The 22,120-nt window shown below is 54.1% G+C and overlaps 1 protein-coding gene across 3 annotated transcripts in view; it reads right to left on the minus strand.

Annotated features, from left to right (window-relative positions):
* Window positions 1-5,679: 5,679 nt before the first annotated feature.
* The window catches only part of LOC144734476 (endoplasmic reticulum-Golgi intermediate compartment protein 3-like), a 45,145-nt gene continuing 28,704 nt past the window's right edge, over window positions 5,680-22,120 (minus strand). For all 3 annotated transcript variants that reach the window (XM_078616674.1, XM_078616675.1, XM_078616676.1), the window contains 6 exons: window positions 20,886-20,917; window positions 16,694-16,790; window positions 15,574-15,638; window positions 14,623-14,759; window positions 14,349-14,404; window positions 5,680-8,079 (listed from right to left, as the gene is read on the minus strand). In XM_078616674.1, coding sequence (XP_078472800.1) covers window positions 8,000-8,079; window positions 14,349-14,404; window positions 14,623-14,759; window positions 15,574-15,638; window positions 16,694-16,790; window positions 20,886-20,917 — 467 coding nt within the window. In that variant the 3' untranslated portion in view covers window positions 5,680-7,999. The remainder of the gene's footprint in view (window positions 8,080-14,348; window positions 14,405-14,622; window positions 14,760-15,573; window positions 15,639-16,693; window positions 16,791-20,885; window positions 20,918-22,120) is intronic.

A 22,120-nucleotide genomic window follows, 5' to 3' on the forward strand; every position in this document is an offset into this window, starting at 1 on the left:
TCGGTCGCGAAAGCCTACTACGTGTTAAACTGAAACTAAACTGTTTAAAATATTTGTGTTTTATTGAAGCCAGGAAAGGCCCGCTGGGCCGTGTGGCTCTTGATTGAGGTCGGCGCTTCGACAAGTCCGGTGGTGTGGTCCAGCGCCGCGTGAATGAAAACTGCTGCTGCTGCTGCTGCTTTTGTTGTTGCAACTTTCCACCCTCAATTTTTGCTCTCGTTCACCTCTTTATTCCATCCTTCTGGCCCTGATCTCCCTTTCAGATTAAAACTATATATTTTGTTTTACCAAGTAAGGCCCACTGAGCTATGTAGCTCTTTTTGCAGAAGCGACTTGGCTATCACAAACAATCGCTCCACGAAGTGGCTTAACGCGTGGACTATTATAGCGGCCAAAAACTCGCGATGTTGATTCTAAATGTGGAGGGGGCAAACCCGGAGAAAAATCCACGCGACCACGGGAAGAGAGAACATGCAAATTCTAAATATACGGCAGGTATCAAGGTCGAGATCTAACCCACGACCTCCTGTATACCTGGCGAGGTAGTTAACATCTCGCTGCCGTGGCACCACGTGCACGTTCGCCCACGAACCAGACACCAACAACAACAAAAAGCAACCCAACGCATCCGCGAGAAAGCAAACGCACACATCGCATTCCGTTCGATAACGAGATCTGATACATTACCCAACACACGCACGCACACACACAAAGATCCCCTGTATAGCCTTAACAGACTGTAGGGGCAAGTGCTGTTAGCGAGCACCTATAAAGGCCGGAACGGTACACGAGGGGGTGGGTGGCCAGCACCACGCCCGACCGCCTTTGTCTCCCTAGTGGCGATGTTTACACACCGCACCAGGTACTCATTTGAGGCTGAGTCGACCTAGGGGAGGCCCGGGACCGGTTCAGATAATCGTCACTGGTGTTGGCCGTGAGCGGGAATCGAACTCGTGTCGCCGGGTTCATAGCGCAGTGCGCTAACCGCTACACTACCGCTCCCCACTACACACACACATGCACACGCGCACACACACGCACACACACACGCGCACACACACGCGCACACACACACACGCGCACACGCACACACACGCGCACACGCACACGCGCACACACACGCGCACACACACACGCGCACACACACGCATACGCGCACACACACGCACACACACACGCGCACACACACACGCACACGCGCACACACACGCACACACACGCATACGCGCACACACACGCACACACACGCACCCATACACGGCAGCCTGCCAGACCAGCGACGTGACGCACGCCGTGCAACAGCGGTGGCCGCCGCGAGCGGTGAAGAACCCCGCGGGCTGCGTTGACGCCCAGAGGGATGGCGGTATCGTGCGGTGTGGCCGCGGTGGTGTGTGGGGGGGGAGGGACGCGCTCCTGCCCAAAGAGTTTTCGTGACACACACAAACAAAGCGTTGCGAGCGTTGTTGGGTTGGGAGGGCGGCTTGCGTGAGGGACACCAGAGGACTTCAGCGTCTCGCGGGCCGGGCAACGGTCCAAGTGTAACTCACACTCGCCGACGTGTAAATGTATGCCGGCATTAGCTGGTTGTGAAAGGGGATCAGTAGCGGTGTGACGAGCGTGGCGGGGGAGAGAGAGCGGGGGGGGGCTTGCTACCCCCACCCCGACCCCCACCATCCCTGGTGGCCAAAGGTACGAGTTGCCACCCCTCCCACCTTGACAGCCACTGAGAGACACCAAATAACCACTGACAGATCAAATATTTGAGGGGGTGGGGGGGGGGCTCCAGCAGACACCGCCGCTGCGCTGCCCACCGGGACGCGAGGGAGGGTGGAGCTGACATCGCCAAACGCGGCTGGACGCGAACCCCCCCCCCCGCTCCAGAAGGGCTCCTTGCGCCGAGAGCCAAGTGCCCCCCCCCCCCATTGCCCGCCACAAGCGCCAGGCTGCGTGTGTGTACGCGTGTGTTGAACCTCTTTCGCACCGTACGTAGCCAAGCGTGCTGATCGGAGCTCTGAAGAGGGCGCCGACACACGGGTGTCATCTCGATTTGACCTTCGTCAGCCACGGGGCTCCCAGCGTGCCGTGCTGGCTGCTCCAGAACAGGGCGCTCGGTGACCTGCGGCTGCCGCGTTGCGGCACTTTTCAAGTGTCAGCGGCTGCGTCGTGAGACGCGGCCTATTAAGGACCCGCAGTCATCGCAGTCTTCGCATTGCGGCTCTTGAAATATCGAGGGGGTTGGGTTTTTGTTTGACCGAATTCGAAAAAAAAATATCGTCTCTCGTCGTGGTTGTTTGGGAGGCCGAACCTTGCTCCCCGACACTTGTGTCTGTGCGGGTACACCCGGGGTTGTCCATGGGGTTGTCCATGGGGTTGTCCATGGGGTTGTCCATGGGGTTGTCCATGGGGTTGTCCATGGGGTTGTCCATGGGGTTGTCCATGGGGTTGTCCATGGGGTTGTCCATGGGGTTGTCCATGGGGTTGTCCATGCGGTGGTGGGTAAGCAAAGACAACTACGCCACTTTCACGACTTTGGCATTTAGCTGCCAAATGCCACACACTTAACACTTCACTGTGAACCAGTGCCCTAATAAACACTGGCCGTTGCTTTGGAACCGCGTTTCGTGTTTAGTTTGTTGTCCTTCCCCCCGCACCCCCGATCAGCACGCTTGGCTACGTACGGTGCGAGAGGTTCAACACACGCGTACACGCAGCCTGGCGCTTGTGGCGGGCAATGGGGGAGGGGGGGGGGATGGAGGTGGGGGCTGAAGGTGGAGGCTGGAGGCGGGGGGGGGATGGAGGTGGGGGCTGGAGGTGGAGGCTGGAGGCGGGGGCTGGAGGTGGGGGGGGGGCTGGAGGTGGGGGGCTGGAGGTGGGGGCTGGAGGTGGGGGGGGGCTGGAGGTGGGGGGGGGGCTGGAGGTGGGGGATGGAGGTGGGGGCTGGAGGTGGAGGCTGGAGGCGGGGGCTGGAGGTGGGGGGGGGGCTGGAGGTGGGGGGCTTGAGGTGGGGGCTGGAGGTGGGGGGGGGCTGGAGGTGGGGGGCTGGAGGTGGGGGCTGGAGGTGGGGGGGTACTCTGCATGACACAGGTTGTCAAACCCTGCTCTGGTTTTTATTTTTATCCTGAAGCAAAAATCCCGTTAAATTCAAGTTTATAAAAGTGATCATTCACACGCTCACTTCACGTCCCGGGGGGGGATCTGCAGAGTCCGCGTGGCGAGGGATGGGGACGGGGGCATAGGCCGCCTGGGCTCTTGCTGCCTCGCAGAGGTCGAGCCCGACGTTGCCGAGGCCCTCGGCTGACGATCACCGCCCCACGGCGGTGATCTCCACTCAACGTCGGCGGCAGCGTCGGGCAGAGCCCAGCGGCATCGCAGGAGTAACTCTCTCCCGACTCTGCAACTCGGCGAGTGGAGACTGGTCCGGTGCTTGCCCGCAGCTGGAAAATGTTGGGTCTAGCCCAGTGTTCTTACTTTTAGGTTTTTTCGGTAAAGTCACGTAGGTAAACATAATAAATAATAAAAATAATAGAAATAACAATAAATCACGTTTCGGAGGCAACACAAGCTTCCGTCTTCAGGTGGAACCGTCACAGCACGATTGCTGTATCAAGTAATTTATTATTATTTTTTACCTACGTGACTTTACCGAAAAAAACGTAAGAGTATGAATCCTTGCAGTCACGAAAGCTTCAAATCTAGAATTAGCCCAGTGTGCTTCACTCATTTTCAGACGGGGGGAGCGGAGCGTTCGCACTTTCCCTGATAAGACATCATCGGCGTGAGGGCCGCCACGCATTTGAAACCACTGCGGGTTTGGCAGCAGCAGCAGCACGATGATGATGCTGATGACGGGGGGTGTTGTCACGTGCTGTGCATTTGTCGGGGGCCGCACTAAAGGCCGCCAGGGGCCACCGTGAGGCCCGCGGGCCTTGCAATGAAGAACACTGGCCCACAGGCAAGGAGGGGGGGGGGCAACAGCCTCGCGATCTCTGTGGCGGTGGTGGTGATGATGATGCTGCTGCCGCGGAGTTGACGCAGGCGAGGTACTCACGAGGCGGCGTCACATCGGGGCCCGATTCCTCACTCGTCCAACTCACTGCGAAATCCCCGAGTTGCGTGCGCACGGGTTCACACCGCGGCCGAGTTGAACGCGAAGGAAATGAAAGGCGCGCGTGTAAAACACAAAGTAGCCAGATTTTTCGCTTGCTGCCAAAAGCTCGACTGTAAAAAATAGTTCGTAATAAAAGTCACGCTTCATTTTGCCAACAGTCCACTTTACAAGAGCTCTAACTCCATGTAAAATGCGCCAATTCCGTTTTTGGTTACATACAATTGAAAATGTGCAGGCTGCGCCGTGGGTACGGATGCATTTCATATCACGAGGCGCGCACACCATTAATAACGACGAACGCGACGACTAAAGCCTCGGTATTTCCCAAGAAAAAAAGCCTCATGGAGTCTCAAGACCGCTTTCAGGAGGGTCCTGCATTGGGATGCTCGGCCAAGACCATGCATGAGCGCTTGGCTTCACGTGGGAAAAATCCACGGAACGCCCTCACATGCGAGATGTTAACTACCTCGCCTGGTATGCAAGAGGTCCTGTGTTCAATCCCGACCCTGACGCCTGCTGTATATTTGGAGTTTGCGTGTCTCTCTCACAGTGGTCGCATGGATTTTTCTCCGGGTCCTCCGGGTTTTCCCTCCACATTAGCAACATGCGTTTAGAGTATTTGGCTGCGATAAACATTCATATGATACGCCACTACATTGAACTATCATTGTGTGGCCAGCTCGCTTCTGAAAAATATCTCGAAATCTCAGTGGACCTTACCTGGTAAGATTAAAACAATTAGTCAAATAGTAACAGTACTCAGAAGGGAACAACACTCAAAAGTCCTGTGCCACCATCCTCCTGTGCACCTCTAAGCCTGCAGTCGCATTTTAGCGAGCCAGCCTCGAGAGCCACCACCACCACCACCCACCACCACCACCAGCCACCACGAGCCACCACCACCACCAGCCACCACCACCAGCAGCCACCAGCAGCCACCAGCAGCCACCACCAGCCACCACCAGCCACCACTGATTTCCTGCTGCTCAAACGAGCAGCAAAGCGTGTGCCTGTTTACAGCCCTGAGCCAGTGGTGCGAATTCCACATTCATATGGCGGGCTGTGAGTCTCGCTCTCTCTCTAGAGGATAATCGCTGTTGACTTCCCCACAAAGTGGTACTCATTTTAACAAACCCAGAGGGATGATGGGCCGAGCCAACTACCCCCCCCCCCGCCCAACTATCAGGCTTTGAACTCGCAGCTTTGCGACTGCGAGGCACTCCCTCCCCTGCCGAGCCGTCTGGCCGGGTTCTCTATAAAAGTGCTTTAACAAGCGACATGTTCCAGTCTGCTTCTTCGTACGGCTGATGATGTCGATGCAGAGACAACTGCAATTTCACATTCAGGTGGTCAAGCCAGATAACCGCGCCAGGAGCAAGCGGAGTTTATCGCCGCGATGTCTTCTCTGTATTTGTGGATGGGCATTGCATTGTTATATATGTTGCATGTTCCAGTTAATTTGTTAGACAATATGATCATTCAAGACCATGATGAGTCTCATTCGCTAGTCGCCAAGGCATCCGTAAACACACAGACACACACACACAGAAGGGAAACGCAGAACAGGGAAAGACGAGAGCTCACCAAGGGCGGACTTTCACCTTTATAGAAATTTACCAGAATCCTACAGCAACACAGACGCGGCCTTAACACATTCAACCAGACACAGAAGCAGCCTTAACGCATCGAACCGGCTCACGTTCAACGTCTCGCGACACGGAGAGAGAGGGGGGGGGGAGCACGAGAGAGTCACCAATCCTCACCCGGCACTCACAAGGAGGTCCATTCACTTGGCGTCACGGGCCGAGACACCTCCACGGATCGTCACCCGCCGTCCCTAGCACCGGCACCACCACACCCCGTGCCACCTGGAGAGAAGCCCTTCAGCCCAGCGGTGTCTATGGGCCCTTGACCGGTCACCGGTGACCGTCTTCACGACCGATGAAACGATGTTGAAAGTCAGGAAGCGGTACCTGATGGCGGTGGAGCGTCAGTGATGACTGCACCGAGTTAAACAACAACTGTTGTTTCAACCGCCACGCTGCCGGCAGATGGAATCGAGCTGGCGACCTCTGCATCGCAAGTCGAGCAGCGCGCCGACCATTGCACCGCCGCTGTGGCAGATCCCATAATGTCTCGGTTAAAAACGGAAACACGTTGCGTTTACCGCGAGGCATTTTATGTACGCGCCGGTAACCCCTACCCGGTTGTTTGCACGCGGTTACCGGTTTTTATTTAGCCCAACTCCACGGTCGATTAAGACACGGTCAAGTTTTGTTTCCGTCTCCAGTTCAATGTTTAATGACTTGCGGTGTGCAGCAGGGACACGTGGACCTCGGCAGGTGACGAGCGCCAACCGGCGTTGAAGAGGAGGCCATCCTCCCTGTGCGGCGGAAGCGTGCGCAGGTCGCGGCAAGAGAACGTCACGGCGTGCCCGGCGAGACGCAGATCGTCCGCGCCGCGGTTTTGGCGCAGAAAACCTCGCACGGCTCCCAGGGGAGGCGGTTCTCGTTCAAAGTGTGATACACAAGGGACATCACATTTACCCTTCCCCCCCCCCCCCACACATCTCTATTCAAGACCAAAACATGATTTCTCCACAATTCTGGCTGTCGCCTGATGATGCTGGTTGTTGTTACCGGCGAAATGTCACGATATTCGAATTGTAAATGTTGTGGGTTTAACTCTCCAACACACAACCGGTGTGCTGAACTAGTAACCAATTGGCACGTTTTGTTTACGTGACAAACCTCACTAATTGGCTGTGCCAGGTGGTTGCGGGTTTAACAACACATTCATATTTAAGCGAAAAAAACCTCCAATATGGAAAATGTGTGATGTTTCCCCAACGATGCCACGGAAAATAAAGATATTACAATTTGACAAGTTTAACAGATATGTAGCAACAGATATGTAGCAACAGATGCACCAGGAAATTGTCGCAATGTGTTTTCCTTACTAAGAGGCCATGGGTTTTGTATATGAAAGCAAAGGTTTAGACTGTGGCCCTATAATGCTTTTTCGTTTAGTTTGTTTCCCCCCCCCCCCCACCGTACCTCTGATTAGCATAGTTGGCTACGTACGGTGTGGAAGAAGTTCGCGCATATCACCCGACATCTGTTTCACGTTTCTGTAACTCAATTGTCATTGTCCTGTGATCAGTCTTAAAAACAATCTGCCTGAGCCGACTTCCACTGCTGGGAATAATTTGGATTTCTCATGTGACGCCGTTTTCGCTCCGATTCCAATTTGCTTCATTGCTGTACTTGACACGAGTTGTTTCGCTTTCGTCGTCGTGGTGACGACGAGACTCATCCTGGTCTCCCGAGTTCTCACAGGGCACAACAAAAATCACCCCAATTGGTTGACTTGAGTTCGGCGGATCGCAGCATTGCCATCATCATGATCATCATTTAATCCACCCGCACGCGTCACCCGAGGCAGGAGAACCCGAGGCGGGTCTTCGGTAACTCTTCAAACCGGAGCGGCGAGGGGCCCCGCGGCCCTCCGTGACAAAAGACGCCGCGCGGAAACGAGAATGGGGAAACGCGGCGGCGGTCACGAGAAGCCAGCGGCCGCAGAGGCGTGCGCGCTGAATGGGCTGCGCGAGCGAGCGAGCGGCATTCGTTTACGATTTGGCCACACATGACGCTGGACCGCTGCCAGGCGTATGCCGGCGGGCTTGGGAAACGCTCTCGGCCCCCGCGCGTCCCGATGGCGAGCATTCTCCTAGTCGTGGGGCTGTGCATGACAGAACAAAGATTGCTTTGGTAACACACTACCCCTTTGTCTGGGCTGCTAATTTAGAAAAAACGCGCGCACGCACCTGAAGTATGTTCTTAAATAAAATTCCGACAGTGTAGAGGGAACGCAGCTTCCTGGCAAGCTGCGTTATGTCGTCTTGCCCAGGTCGATCTTCTTCTGAATGGCTCTCGCCGAATGGTAAATCATGGAGTCGATCAGCCCGGCCACTGCAAATGTAAAGAGATAGCACCGTGAGGAATCACGTTTCACATGTTTGAGATACACATTGCACTTGCGCAGCTGTACCAAATTGTGTGCGTGGATTATTAAGGAGGTTAAGATGTAAATCATCATCAACATCCACCTTCAATCCACTGCTGGATGAATGCCCCCTCCCCCCCTCCACACCGCTGCCACGCATCATTAGCCTGCGCCGCCAAATCTGTCTCGCTGCTGCACACGCACCCTTCTCGCCGCTCCAGATCCACTTCCAAAATCCCCATCCGGAGCCACCGACGCCACATTTGCGGTGTCGTGTCAGGCAGGGGGCTCGGCGGCCCTGGAGCCACGTGCGGCTCTTCAAGGGCTGGCTTCGTGACGTTACTTATTAAGGACCGCCGTCTTGTATTCACCACACCGCATTGCGGCTCTTTGAAATACTTTTTTTGTACCGAATCCATTAACAAAAAGGCCCTTCTTGTTATTTTTTTTGCCGACCCCTGGCGTAAGGGAACCTGAGTTTGGGGACCCTGAAAATACCTTGGAGTATTTACCCAGAAAAGCCTCATTGCATCTTTAAAACTCATTATTATCCAGGAGGGCCAATTCCTTGGGCAGATCAACGCAAAGTTAAATTCCGAGCGACGTCGCCAGGAGACTTGCAGAGCTCCCAGTCGGCGGCACAAACCTGGAGTAACCCTAGGCTCACATGCGGCCTGGCTCTCCCGGCATTACGTTTCAAGATACCAAGTCACTCCCGTGCTCCAGCAGCTCCCAGACGGAGATGAGCTAACAACAACAACAACGGACGATGACCAACGTCTGTCGCCCGACCAGCAAACTGTCTGCGGCATCACCGGTGCCGTCCGCTCCACAGGTTTGCAGTGGAAGATTCTTCATGCCAGGGGAAACACGAACGCCTCGGAGGCTGTGCCACCTGCGTGGTTTACACAAGGTCCTGCTTTATAAGACGAGTAACGTGAGCAAGTGAACATTAAACCTTTGTGACATTACCGACAGGTATAGCGTGTTGTAATTGGCTGGGGGTGGGTGGGGGCGGCTGCTGTGAGGAGGGAAGCTGAATAGACATCAGTGTGGGGAGGCTGCCACCTGTGCTCCACCACGTGTTTGTGTTTCCGATGATTCGTTTTCACACGGTCGGTGGAAACCAGAGTCGAGCCAGGCTGGGCCAAGGCGCTGCCAAAGGCTCCACAACGACGCGGACCCATGGGACCGGCCCCTCTGCGCCGTTCCCCCCCTTCCTCTCCTGCTGCCATGGTAGGGGCACGACGACGGTGGCTAGGAGATGTTAACTACCTCGCCTGGTGTACAGGAGATCCTGGGTTTGATCCCGACCCTGACGCCTGCTGCTGTATATTTGGAGTTTGCGTGTCTCTCTCCCCGGGTCCTCCAGTCTTTCCCTCCACATTCAGAAACGTGCCTTTAGAGTGTTCGGCTGCTTTAAATTTCCACGTGGTAGGCCACTTCGTTGAGCTATTATTTCTGGCCAGATAGCTTCTTAAAAAGAGCTATATAGCTCAGTAGGCCTCAACCGGTAAAATAAATTAAAAAATTTTTAGTTTAGTAACTTACTGATCGGCCCCTACTGGACATCTGTGACAAAGAGCTTCATAGCTCATCGGATTCCTCCCGCAGTCTAAGTAAAGATTCTGACAAGTGTTGTCCATGGCCCACGTGCATGGTGAAGCCCACTCTCGGTCCTGCGGTCCCCTGCCGAGGTCCGACGAGACGCGGCTCACTCGGGGAGAACGGTCGCAGGAGCGAGCGAGGCTCTGCCACCGCGCTCGCTCGCACTGCTCACCCCGTGGACCCCGGTGCTGCAACTTGTCCCTTGGCTCAGGGCGCCCATTGAACCCATTGCACCCACTGCACCCACATCACCCATTGCACCCACATCACCCATTGCACCCATGGCACCCACATCCATCACCCATTGCACCCACATCCATCACCCATTGCACCCATTGCTCCCATTGCACCCACATCACCCATTGCACCCATTGCTCCCATTGCTCCCATTGCACCCACAGCACCCATTGCTCCCATTGCACCCACATCACCCATTGCACCCACATCACCCACAGCACCCATTGCTCCCATTGTACCCACATCACCCACAGCACCCATTGCTCCCATTGCACCCGTTGCGCCCCGAGCCCCGGCGCGAAGCCGTCACTTCACTCTCGCGTCAAAGTTGCCGACCAAGCGACCCCGGCGTGTCACGCCCCCCCCTCCCCTCCTCCCGAGAAACCCGTTAAATGGGCGGGTATTGAAGACTTTCTTGTGCACCGATGCTCCTTGAGCGCTGACGAATCATAATCGTACGGCGCTGCCGTGACCTTCTCGGCATACAACTTGCTCTGCAATATGTAACTGTCACTGGGGAATGCCGCCGTGAGAAGGTGCAATAATATCGCCGCGCGGTATTGCTTTGCCTGCAGGCTGAAAAATACCACTTGAAACGTTGAGTGCTGGGCGGCTTTCACTCACGGCTCCTCCCTCCAAGAGAGGTGCGCTTCCATCTGCATGGCCCTCTCAGAGAGGACCTCGCTGGCATTGCAGTCATTTCTCAGTTATCCGTAGCCGAGGTGTTTTGGGTTAGATCCCGTGAGTGTAAACGTGTCGTTAAACCCGCCACCACCCAACACTGCCAATTCGTAGGGTCTGTCACGTGAACAGAACGTGCAGATTCGTTACGAGTTCAGCACACCGGTGTGCTGAACTCGTAAACAAATTAAGAATCAATTACTTCCACGTGAAAGCCTCCCTCAATCTCAAGACTATTTTTCTCAGGAAGGTCCTGCATTTGGACGTTTGGCCAGTACCATTCATGAGTGTTTGGCATTCGAAAGAAAACTGAAAGTACCTGGCGAGAACTCACCATGCATATGGGGGGGAATAACACTCAAGATTCCGTACAGATGTATTCAAGCCATACACAGACGCATCACGATCGTAGCGGACCTCCAATGAGGTGGCTCAGCTGTGACAGGAGGTGAACAAATTGCACAGGGGATGGATGGGAGAACGGGTCTACAGGGAGAGGGCAACTCCACGCCAGTAACCTCCGGCTCCGACCGTCGGACCCTCAACTCGAACCGTCAGCAGGCGACTGGGATTGGCAGATGGATTCAGCCAATCGGGTGCAGTCGCAGTCCAGGCTCACCAATTTCGCCGTGCGTGCCGCACACACGCGTCCGCTCTCATGGCGTGTCAACACGTATGCGAAAGCCGGCCACAGACGTCGCTCCCCCCGTGCCTGTGGTTACCGCACAAAACAACTCTTCTTTTCCTAGCGACCAGCGATGTGGAGTATGGGAGTAACGCACGGGGGGGGAGGGGTGATGTATAAGCGTTCTTTTTTGTAGGAACCTCTCTCTCATATGGTGTGAGCGCAGGTGGGAACTTGTTGACTGTTGATGAGGCCTGAGAAGCGTTGCTAAGTCTGTGTGCGTGGGTACGCTGGCATACAGAATGAGCTTCGAGTCCTTGACCAAGCAGAATCCAGGGGCAAGGCCTGCCTGACAAGCCCGTTCTCCCCGTGGTCGCGTGGATTTTTCTCCGGGTCCTTCGGTTTTCCCCACAACATCACGTGGTCAGATTATTTTGGTAGCTATAAATGTCCACGTGATAAGCCACTTAGTTGAGCCATTATTCGTGATAGCCAGGTTGCTTCTGAGAAATAAGCGAATATCTCTGGGCCCTACCTGGTAAAAAATATTTTTTTTTGAGTGATTTGCTAACCTTGCCTACACTTTGCACGCCTATCGCGTGTTTGTATCATTCATTGTTGTAACTTTCTGACCCACCCCAATTTGACATCTGTGACAAAGAGCTTGACAGCTCTTTGAATTCCTCCTGCAATCAAAATAAACATTCTGATTCTAATAGGCCAACAGACCCGGGCTGCTGTTTCCAAGCAGCATTTGTTTAAACAGGCAAACTCTGGACCAGTTTCAACCTTTTGGCTCTCATCAGCAGTCAGATTTGTTATCGTGGCAGATGTGTTTAACGTTTTTTTTTGCCAAGCTCATGAGGGCCAATGAAATACAGTCGAAAGCAGTTTGCCTGCTTAAATAAATGCTGCTGTGAAACATTTGTCTGGGAGGGCTATAGCTTGATGAACAAAAAAAACATGCATTTTTTTAGCAGGCAATTTGTATTTTTTTATTTATAGGTTACATAGTTTTTTCCAGGACCGATGTTCAAAAGTAAAAAGACTGCGTTAGCGACGCTTACAACAAATCTATTCTCGGCCATGATGGCAGCCACATGTTCGGGAGCCAAATGCCAATGTCGAGATCTGCTGGCGCCGGAGAGGGCTTCAGGAGAGAGAGAGTTTTGCTGTTCCTCCTCCTCCTCCACACTCAAGGAGCGCAGACGATACGGTCACACGGCACGCTTACCACCGCGCGGGCGGGGGACGAGATGAGAAAGAGCGACGAACTTACAAACTGGAGGTGAAGCTGCTTGTGCACGACTTAGCTCATCGCTCTCCGTCAGTGTTTTAATAAAAGCCCTGCGCCGCTCCCCGGCAGACCATTCACAGCTCAACGGGGAGAAGAATTAAAACAAATTTCCCGAAAATTTTCTGACAGCCCGATTTAATTCCCTTCGCATGTGACTCGATATTACAATTCGTTTCTTGGCATTCGATCCGTGAATGTGAAATACCACTCAGAAAATTAATGGCATTCCAGAGTTTGAAAAAAAGTAATATAATATCCGTAGAAGAGACCCCTAGATTTGCCAAAAACGTTTAAATCAAATGTCTTGATCACCTAAAAGCCCTTGCACTGTAATGAGAAAGCGGTACTAAGTCACCACTGCCTACGCAAACACTCGTGCTTTGCTGGCTGTTATAAATGGGCTGCCAAAGAACTTTGCAGCCAGTATACAGACTCCCTTGTTTATGACGCCATATCATTAATTGAAAAATAAAACAATGCCTCCCATGTAACTGCGTGCAGGTGCTCATTCCAGAGTTACAGCTCTTGCAACCCGAGACGCTTCTCAAAAAAAAAAAACGTTCCGGCAGTTTTCGTAGAAAGTTGACGTCCCGTCCGTTTTCAACCGAGTTTACACCGTGAACTGGATTCACGGCTGGGAGAAAACCGAGCGCAAACGCAATTTGATCGGTGTTTCTGCCAAATGACTCAATTGCGATCACACGCAGCAGCAGCAGCAGCAGCAGCAGTCGTCACCCCCCCTTGCTGGCACGGTTGGCTATGTACGGTGCGAACCAAGTTCAACACACCCAACATTGACAACATTGTCAACGTATTGTCAATGTTGTGGGTTTACTCACCCAACTAATTTACACGTTTTATTTACGTGACAAACCTGTTTCGGGTAGTGGCGGGTTTAACGACACATTTATATTTACGCGATTTAACACAAAAAAAAACTCAATCACCCAAACACATACAAATACAATTAAACCCTCCCCCATCCTACCAGGCAAATCCCACCGAGGTATTCAGTTATTTTTCAGAAGCGACCTGGCCACAAATGAGAGCTCATACTCTTAGGTTTTTTCGGTAAAGTCACGTAGGTAAAAATAAAAAATAATAGAAATAAAATAATAAATCACGACGTTTCGGGCGCAACACAAGCGTCCGTCATCAGGTGGGACAACCACAGCAAGAAACAATTGCTGAACTGGGAAAAAGAACTGCTGTAACAAGAGGCTATATAGGTAAGAGACGGGGGAGGAGCCAGGGAGGAGAGACGGAGAGTTGAATGTGTCCACGACGTTTCGCGTCGAGCGATCAACGTCGCGCCGTCGTTACTTCCTGCGACCACGTTACTTCCCGCGACCGCGTAACTTCCCGCGACCGCGTTACTTCCCGCGACCGCGTTACTTCCCGCGACTGCGTTACTTCCCGCGACTGCGTTACTTCCTGCGACCGCGTTACTTCCCCCTTTTGGGAGCGACGACGCTTGGGGCTTACAGCGAGCTCGGTCCGGGGGGAGGGGGGAGGAGAACAGAAACACAGGAAACGGCCGCAGGTGGCAGCCGCTGGGTGCCAATGCGGAGGTGCGCCATTCCCTCAGCGGCAGCGCAAAAAACCATAAACATCCGCTCGACGTGCTCTGCCAAGTATGTGCCGGCCATTTAACAACAACAAAAAAAACAACTCAATCCGCAGGCCGCGTTGTGCTACGAAGCATGAGCCACGCGGGGCGCGCTGGCGGGGGCGGGGGGTTGAGGGGAGCGGGGGGAGGGGGGGGGGCTGCGGGCCGCGCTGTTCACCTGTGAAGACGCCGCCGATGATGGCGCACACGCCGGTGAGGAAGTGGGTGAACGACCTGGAGGGGTCACAGCGGCCAACAAGCGCACGTCAGGAGAGCACGGGAGAGAAACGCAGGGGACGAGGACTCGGCCACGGAAGCGGGCAAGCCAAAAAAAAAAAGCATTTGTTTAATAATTATACTAATAAAAGAAATAATAAAAGTAATAAAAACAATTTTGTTAAATTAAAACAAATAGGCCACAGATGCGGGAGCTCGGCACGCTGCGTTACTACCTCTGCTTCTCGGTGAAGCGCACCATCATGGGCGACAGCTCGTAGGAGACGAACACGCCGGGGAGGCCCTGGTCGCCCGCCAGCCCGTTGGCCACCTTCTCGTGCTTGGTCACCGAGAACTGGTTCGTGCGCAGCGCCTGCGGTGGTGGGGTGGGTGCACACGCACCGCCAGTGAGGTGGCCACAAACCCCCACAGCAGCAGCCTCCGACGTTCCACCCACCGGTGGTCGTCCCCTGCTGCCAAACGTGCCCCGGCGCTTGCCTTACCGGTCCACATGTGCCATCGGCACACGTGATCATCATCGTCGTCGTCACCATAATCTTTGCGTCCATACGGCGTTGCTTTCATTCCTCGGCAACTCAAAGTGCCTTATATCACGTCTCAACTCCCATATTCAAAGGGCACCCCCTTTGGCAGCTGTCTCTGCGTGGCACAAGGCGACTCATCGCTTCGACCATCGAGCCACGAGCGCACGCACAAAGTAATCGCGGCTGTGACACCCGCAATGCGGCCCCCCCCCCCCATCTTGACAGATCTTGGAAGCTGAGCAGGAATGATGGAGCCTGCTGAGCACTTGTATCGGTGTCCACAGGTGGGTCACAGGCGTTATAGGAGGACTGCTGAAAAGGATGCCAAGTGCCAGTATAAGGCATTACAGGTTGAGTCCGACCCGCTTCCGTGAATTTGAGTCGACCTGCGTGGAAATTTGAGCCCTGTGCCCTCGTACGTGCGCGGTTTCTCTGGGTTTTCTCCCCACACAACACGCAGACACGGAAATGGTCAAACATCCCGATTCAAGAAAGAGTTCCCGAGCCTCGCCAGCGAGACCTTAATTAGGAATGCCCAGAAATAATTTGCACTGCTAAAGGTACGATTTACATTTGATTTACAAAAACACGAAACGAACAGAGTGGCCACGGAGCCGCCGGTAACGCAAGCGCGCGCAGTACCTCTCCGTTCAGCTTCACGTAGACCGTTGGCACGATTTTAACAAAGTACTGGAACATCATGAAATCTGCAACGGACAGGAGAAATCGGGGCAAACTTGAATCAAAGCAGACCCACGGGTACGTTTTGGACCGCGCGTCACCCTGAGCGCAAGGCTGTCACAGGAAGGAGCTGCTGTGTTCCACAGACACAGCCTGCAGTTGTTTCGCAACGCCGGGTGACGCCTCTGCGTGTAAATTCACGACCCTGGCACATAATGGCCCCGCTCTTTTAGAACAACGTAGGACATCTTTAGCGTCCGCTTTGAAGCCGATGGCGTGCGGCGGGATTTAACGGTTAATAACACCGGTGGCGATAATAACCGGCGCTCCCTGCCAAATCAGAACCGTGAACTTCTGCAACGAGCGGCGGACGCGCGACGCCGCCGGCGTCTCGTGCGTCGTGCCGTGGGGTGGGGTGGTGGTGAGGAGTCACGCGAGTGTCAATGTCGTCGCGGACACCCAGCTCCAGTTACCGAGCCGCCACCAGCACCACCTCCACACCGCCCTCCGCCACACCGCCTCGCTCGTCCCAACAGCCCGCGCTGCCCGTGTCCGCCCTCATGCACGCGATGTCACACCGGAGCAGCGCGGGCCGCAGGGGCCACAGGTGACAACCTCACTCCCTCCCACATCCCCACCCAACCCCACCTCCGCCCTACATAGGGGGGTGTGCGCGTGTGAGGGGGTGGCGAGATGTTAACTACTTCGCCTGGTATGCAGGAGGTCGTGAATTAAATCCCGACCCTGACGCCTGCTGCATATTTGGAGTTTACATGTTCTCCCCGTGGTCGCGTGGATTTTTCTCCGGGTCCTCCGGTTTTTCCATCCACATTTAGAATCAGCATCACGCGTATTTAGAATCAGCGCGATGCGAGTATTTGGCTGCAATAAATTTCCACACGATGATAAGCCACTTTGTTGCGCGATCATTTGTGGCCAGGTCGCTTCTGAAAACGAGCTATACACAGCTCAGTGGGCCTTACCTGATAAAATAAAAAATATACATTTTGTAAGCTTTGGTTTTCACACACACGCACACACACGCGTGTGACATGAGCGACGAGCCCAAGGCGTTTGGCACCTTCGTGGGAGACCGACTTGGTGCCGTCGAGCGGGTTCACGATGCCAGGGTAATCGCGGCCGAAGGACAGGTGGGCGATGTGGTGCGTCAAGTTGAACTGGGGAAACAAAAAGACAAAGGTACCCCGTGTGGCCTTAACAGACTGTTGGGGGCAAGTGCTGTTAGCGAGCAGCAGCGCCTACGAAGGCCGGTACGGCACACGAGGGGGCTGGGTGGCCAGCGCCACGCCTGGACGCCTTTTTCTCCCTGAGTGGTACTGTTTACACACCACACCAGGTGCTCAATTGAGGCCGAGTCCACCTAAGGGAGGCCCCATGACTGGTTTAGAAAATCGTCACTGGTGTTGGCCGTGAGCGGGAATCGAACTCGGGTGGCCGGGTTCGTAGCGCGACGCGCTAAACTGGAGAAACACTCGCACGCGCACACATATGGGGATGGGGTGAATTCACCGTGATAACAACGATCGCTGCATGTGTATGTATGTGCGTTGAACTTCTTTCGCCCCGTACGTAACCAACCACGCTAATCGGAGGTCAAACGCCGCGGAGAGCCATGGCCGTAGCCATCGATCGATTGAGGAACGTCATGCTCAGGGCTCACGATACGTGCGGCAAATCGCAGAGCGGTGAGATCAGGTCATGTGCAGGTGCTATATGGGTTGTTTCATCGTGGGCTGTTATTTATGGCTTTCATTGCGTTTTTTCAATAAATATGCATTAAAACTAATATTGTTGTGAGCTGTGTTATGCATTGAAACATTCGCAACTGGGATGATTTTGGTTTAGTACTCTTCCATTGTAATAACCACTGGATTTCAGCCATTGCTTACGAGCAATCTTGGATTTAATTAGGACTTGTGCGTAGCTTATCAATGTATGTTGAACTTCTTTCGCACCATACGTAGCCAACCATGATAATCGGAGAGGCGGGGGAAGAACAAACTAAACACATTAATGGCGTGGTCGCGTTAACATGTTTAAATCCGTGAGAAAGCGCTTGACAAGAGGAGTTGCTCCCGAGAGCAATCAGGAGCTGCTGTCGGCCTCGGTTCTCTGCCACAACAACCACTTCTAGTTTCAACGGCCTCAATTTATACACCACCCCGGCCAATCAGGAGCTTCCTAGCCTCCATGAGACGCGAGCACCGATCACCCCACAAATTGAAAATCCCAGGAATTCATAAAATAAACAAAACGCAGGGCAACTCCTCTTATCCGTAACTCCTATTATCCACGACTACTATTATCCGTGGCAACAGAATCCGCCGTGTCACCGCGGACAGGAGGGGTTTTTCTCCCGTATGCTGCAACATTGACAAGGCGAGCCTGCCTTGCTGCACCGGAGTTTATGTCGGGGGACACTGCGCTGCTCTACGCTGCCTCTCTCCGATGACACTTCCACCACAGCCGGCCTGCTGTCGCGGGAGAGCTCGGTGACAGATTAAATGAACAAATACGTTAAAAAGACGCAAGCGAACCGAGGACTGGGAAGCCCTGCGACAAGGCCTGCAACACGTGAAGCGGGCACCGACGCCTGCGTTGCGTCCACAGTGCCAAAGCGCAGCAATCACCGGCTGCGGTAAACACAATCACACTCTTCCCCAAGCCGACGCGGCTCAAAGACATTTCTACGACCTTTTTTTTTGGGACACCGTCATCTAAAGCGCTGCGTTTATTTTCATTCCTCGAGGCTGACGGCGCGCACTCGCTGCTCCACCGCTCGGGGCCCGTGCTCAGCTGAAAGCGCGGTCCTAAATGAGCCTCGTAAACTGCTCATTTTTCCATCTACACTTGGACATATCAAGTTCTGTGTAAATCGCCCGTGCCACAGCGACGTCAAAACAAAGTCCGTTCTCCGCACGCCACCGCCAACGCCACCATTGCCACCGCGACCACCGCCAGCAGGCCCGCGAGGATCAGAGCGGGGAGCCAGACCCTGCCTCCCCACGCACGCCCCCCCCCCCCCCCCCGTGATCTGTGTTGAGAAACCGGATCCTCGGCACAGGACATGGCCAGGAAATAGTTCACCGCAATAAATGGCACGGGACTGATAAAACAAAATATCTCCTTACAGAGGCAGAGGCGGCGGCGGCGGTGGTGGTGGCGGTGCGCGAGCGTGGAGAAGACGCAGACGAGACTGGGACAAGGTTGGCCTGGAGCCCGCTGGGGGGGGCGGCACACTGATTGCGCCCGTCTGGGAGAATTACAAACAGCTGGACTGCGCCGAGAGGCTGAGATTAATAGGGCGCGAGTCGCGCTGATGAATGGGCCTTTTCTGGAAGAGGGTCTGCTGTCTGTGCTCTGCCGTGGCCATCACCCAAAAGATGAATGACTTTTCACCAGAGTAACACCCGCGGATTAAATAATGCCGGGTGACAGCAGTGAAGCGAGCTGGCCAGAACTCCCCCAGTGCTATCAATTTCAGAATTTGAGTAAATTAACTTACCAAGCAGGAATGACTCGGTAATCGTGGTATGCATGGTGATCATATTTTGTAGAATATAAGCAAACCAATATCTTTGACAATTCCCATTTGGAGTGTTTTACCGGGGAAAGCTACGACGGCTTAAGGACTCTTGTCAGCAAAACATCGAGATGGGAATGTTTGATCAAATCTCTTGTGCGACGATTTGTGTGTGGTGTACAACTGGAGACCCCGGAGAAAGCCCTCGCATACTGTACCAATTCCACCCGCCACCACCACCACCACCGTCTTGCTCAGGGCACGGCGGTCACGCTCGCATCTCCGCGTGATCCGCCAACCCAACCCGATTGCCGTGGGATCAGTTAAATGCGCGCGCATCGCTCCTTACACGGACATCACCGTACGTTTACACCGCATCTCGTCTCCGCCCTACAAATTTAATTTCACGTTGCATGGCAAGCGATGGACCAGACGCAAATTTGTGATGTAAGCTGCAGGTATTTGCTAATTCAAGCAATAACTTCGAGTTATTCGAGTCTAAGTGTTCCATGGGGAGGGGCTTCATGGCTTCATAAGTGATGTTATTGCCTAATTACACACTTTAGATCCACGACGCTACATTTGCACATTCAATTTCCCCCGGGTGCTCAGGTTCACGGTGGCCGCGCTGCAAGTGGCCGCTTGTAATCCAGCACTGCGGAGGCAGCAGCGAGGGTTGGCGGATCACCGCACCGCACATTACTAAAATCCCTTCCTCCCGTGGGCGTCAAGGAGGCACAATACCCTGGCTCGCCAGGAAGTGGTGGTTCAGCAAAGTGCGGACTAATGTCAGCTGTCCATTCTGTAGGGCAGCACCTGTCAACGCCAGCAGGGCACACAAGGGGATGGGTGGCCAGCACCACGTCCGGCTGCACAAGCTACTCGTTTACGGCTGAGTCGACCTAGGGAAGGCTCAGGACCAGTTCAGATGTTCGTCACTGATGTTGGCCTTGAGCGAGAATCGAAGTCGGGCCGCCGGTCTCATTGTACAATGCTCTTAACCGCTGCACCACCGCTCCTCACTAATCAGTCTCACACACATTACCGCACTCGTAGGCGTGCGTGCGTGCGTGCGTGCGAGGCTCGTTCTTGCCTGATTGGTGGGCCCTGGGTAGGCAGTGAGGGACGGAAGTGGTGCTTGGCATATCAAGGATGGAACAAGAGTTGTTTAAAGTCTGCGGAGATGGCTGGCGGTGATGTCAGTGGGGATGCAGAGCGAGCGTGGCGAGGAGACAGGGGGGGGTGAGCAATCATAAGCGGCAAGCACTTCCCAATGTCTTCACCGATTGCCCGGCAATCGAAGGGCAATGGTAGCAGCTGTGAGCGAGCTCGCAGGACCCACGAGGGATTTTTGGGGTTTCCTCGCGCAGAGAACTAAATCGTCGTGAGCGTCTTCTATTCAGATGTCCTTTCACGCGTACACGGTCTCTCGTCTGCTTGGAGAGAATAACTGGCTAACCGTAGATCCTCAAAGTGGAGAACCGACTTTGATCCTTGAAAGTGAAGAAGTGACTGAAGATAACAAAAAATGAATCGCGAAGTCGGCCAATCCAATTCAAGTGGAGTAACGGCAGTACATTCAGCCAGCCGTATCGACGACGTGAATTCAATTAATTGAGACTCGCAAATTTCACCAGTGAGCATGACTAATTAATTATCGGAATCCCACGCCTCCGTTGAGAGAGAGAGGGGGGGGGTGGTGCTTGCCGACTGCCAAAGTTGCACTTACCTTGTCCATGCCAAATGGATTAAATTCATGCACTGCGGTACAACAAAAACACACGCACACAAGAGAGACGCAATCAATGCCGGTTCAGTTACAAACACATTAGCAGGCAAACAACGACCGGCATCAAGCCCACGAATGCAACATTCTTCCCAGACTTACAGGAACGCGCGCTTTCACAACGACAGGCGGCGAAAAAATGTAACTTACGCACACTTTACACGACGGCTGAACTTCCATCCAGCCGCCCAATGGGGGAGAGAAGCGAAGCGACATTTGCATGCAAGGATTTTACAATAAACCCCCACCCCACCCCCCCCTCAGCCGCGACAAGGACGCGTGGGAGGCTGCGGCTGGTGCTCGCGACGCTAGCGACAATAGCGAGCACTTCAGGAGGCAACAGCGCCGGCCACGCTAACGTCAGCCGCCGGTGTGGAGCGTCGCGCGTCAGAATTTGATCGAATGCATCAGCGAGTTTCGAACCGCCGGTTTCAGCGAAACGTCATAATACATTGACGTTGAATTCGTCCGATCTAACTAAGGCTTTACCTTTCCATAGAGAGAGAGAAAAAGCACCCGTCCTCCCGTGCTCGAAACGTTATTGCTAAGAACTGCTCCGTATTAGTTCAGCACTGTGACCATTGGGGTCAGGAAATCAAGCAAACGCCAGACACGCTCAAATCATTCGCCCCAAGGTTGTGTGACAAGATGGAGAAATGACTGCAAAGTGACGCTTGGCCGATTTCCTGAGCAAAAATCGGCCTCTCGCTCTGGTCAAAGGTCGCCTCCCGTCCGACTTTGCAGTCCGCTCGGTGCAATTGGCCGTTCCGTAAATTTAGTGCGACTTCATTGCGCTCGCTCAGCAGAAAGTTATTTTTTTTTTATAACTGCGGCAATCACCGCGCGGACCTGTCTGGTCCCTGGGGCTCACGGCACATGGCGGCGGCGATGACAAATGTAATAAAGTTGCGATGCGGCTTCAACGCGGACGACGACGACGACCCCGAGGGGCCCGCGGCGGTTGGCCGTGCTCACGCGACCACAAGAAGCACAAGAAGAGTTCTCATCGATTTCCAAGCCGCAGACGCGTCCCTGGAAGCGGCTTTTAATGACTGGATTTAAATTCGCTTCTAGTGGTGCATCGTGGTGGGGGTGGGTGAAGGGGGGTGACGCCCCAACTTGGACCCCTAAGAAGTTGCCACTTGCGTTGATGTTTACCAGAGAGAATACGTCGAGTG

The sequence above is a fragment of the Lampetra planeri genome, chromosome 51, assembly GCF_965212315.1.
Source record: "Lampetra planeri chromosome 51, kcLamPlan1.2.h2, whole genome shotgun sequence".
NCBI classification, from domain to species: Eukaryota; Metazoa; Chordata; class Hyperoartia; order Petromyzontiformes; family Petromyzontidae; genus Lampetra; species Lampetra planeri.